General features: G+C 39.9%; 1 protein-coding gene across 1 annotated transcript in view; it reads right to left on the bottom strand.

The window, feature by feature from the left end:
• LYN (LYN proto-oncogene, Src family tyrosine kinase) overlaps positions 1-1,901 on the bottom strand; it is an 85,896-nt gene that overhangs the window by 17,773 nt on the left and 66,222 nt on the right. Inside the window, exons 12-13 of the mRNA XM_011997586.1 lie at positions 1,162-1,193; positions 826-972 (exon numbers count right to left, since the gene is read on the bottom strand). Of these exons, the coding sequence (XP_011852976.1) occupies positions 826-972; positions 1,162-1,193 (179 nt within the window). The remainder of the gene's footprint in view (positions 1-825; positions 973-1,161; positions 1,194-1,901) is intronic.

Genomic DNA, 1,901 nt, shown 5'->3' with positions numbered 1-1,901 from the left:
GAACCCAGGATGCAGAGGTTGCAGTGAGCCGAGATCACGCCATTGCACTCCAGCCTGGGCAACAAGAGCAAAACTCCGTCTCAAAAAAATAAAATAAAATAATAATAATCCTTGCTCAGCAATGCTCAGGAATTTCAAGAAAGTGCTTGTTTCTTCCAGAAGAGAGTGAGCACTGCAAAAATATTGGCTCAGCTCTCATGGGTGAGAGCATAAGAATCCTCAGTCATAACCGCACAGGCAATCCTAGCCCAAGAAAGGCCTGTGCAGTCCCGACCGTGCTCGGCTCCCGGACAGTGTGCCACAAGCTGGGGAACTTAGGCCTCTCTGTGCATTTTTGATTCCCATATATAATACAGAATGTAGGAAAATAAAGAAGTAGATTTTTTGCATTATATTTAGTTCTGTGTGTATGATAATGTTCATGTTTTAATTTGTAATTAAAAGGCTGGAATAAAGAACATAGAATTAATGTTACAAATATTTCCTCCACAGCCCCATATATTCATTGTTTGAGTGAAAACTTTAACAATGTAAAATAAACAAGAATCTTGATCTTGCTGAATCTATTTGTGTTTTGTATTGCTTAATTGAAATACAACTGATAGCATTTGTAAGCCTAACAAAAGTATCATGTGGAGTTAATCAAGAGAGTACTTTCTAGAAACTATTAGAATAGAACCGTAAGCAGACAATTATGGTACAGCTTAAATGTTGTACCAAATAAGTTTTTCTTAATGATGACTATTGCAATTGCTTTGTCAAAAACAGAAAAAAACAAAATAAAACACAATAATAAAACATCTAAAGATCGTTACTGGAACATACCTTCCCTTGCTGTGTACTCATTATCTTCAATTACTCTAGCAAGGCCAAAATCTGCAATTTTGCACATGAGTGACTCGGAGACCAGGACATTAGCTGCTCGCAGGTCCCGGTGAATGTAGTTCTTCCGCTCGATGTACGCCATTCCCTCTGCAATCTGAAAACAGAAATAGGCTCTCATTTTCATATGTAGGGTAGGTGACTGGAAAGGGCCATCAAGGAAAACCAGAAAACTTATGAATTCCTGAAATCTTTTCATGTATACTATTTTGATCATTCAGGTTTTGAAGACAGTGGGTAATGGCTATCACCATTTGAGCCCTTTCTAAAATAACTGACCACTCCCCGCCAAATCTCCAATAACGGTCATCCTTAAAAAAAAAAAAATTAGCAACAAGTCTTAACATTTTCTAATGTGTGAAGAATCTTTTTAAGACCCTGCTAAATTCATCCATGTAGATATATAGATGTCATTATGCCAGTTTTTCAAATCAGAAAACTGATAGTACAGTCTGAATGTTTGTGTCCCATTCCCTGCCCCCTACCCCAAAGTTCAAATGCTGCAATCCTGACCCCGGGGCAATAGTTATTAGGAGGTAGGGCCCTGGCAGGTGATTAGATCATGAGGGTGGAGCCCTCATGAATGGGATTAGTGCCCTTGTAAAAGAGACCCCAGAGAGCTGCTTTTCCCCTTCCACCATGTGAGGACACAGCTATATGGTGCCATCTATGAACCAGGAAATGGCCCCTCATCAGACACGAAACCTGCCAGGGCTTTCCTTGCTCCCAGAACTGTGGGAAATAAATGTCTCTTGTTTAAGCCACCCAGTCTATGGAATTTTATTATGGCAGCCCGAACCAACTCTAAAAATAGAGTTGGAGAAAGTGACATGCTAATACAAATAAATTATTGAGTTATCAAGAACAGGATGTCCTTTCTGTCAGGTTAATCGACAGCCCATGGAACTGGTTCTCCAAGTTCTCTCTGCATATTCCCTCCAGGATAATCACAAAGATTCACTCTTTTTTTTTTTTTTTTGAGACAGTCTCACTGTGTCCCCCAGGCTGCAGTGCAGTCG

The sequence above is a fragment of the Mandrillus leucophaeus genome, unplaced genomic scaffold (genome assembly GCF_000951045.1).
Source record: "Mandrillus leucophaeus isolate KB7577 unplaced genomic scaffold, Mleu.le_1.0 Scaffold542, whole genome shotgun sequence".
NCBI classification, from domain to species: domain Eukaryota; kingdom Metazoa; phylum Chordata; class Mammalia; order Primates; family Cercopithecidae; genus Mandrillus; species Mandrillus leucophaeus.
This window is presented reverse-complemented; position numbering and strand designations above follow the sequence as displayed.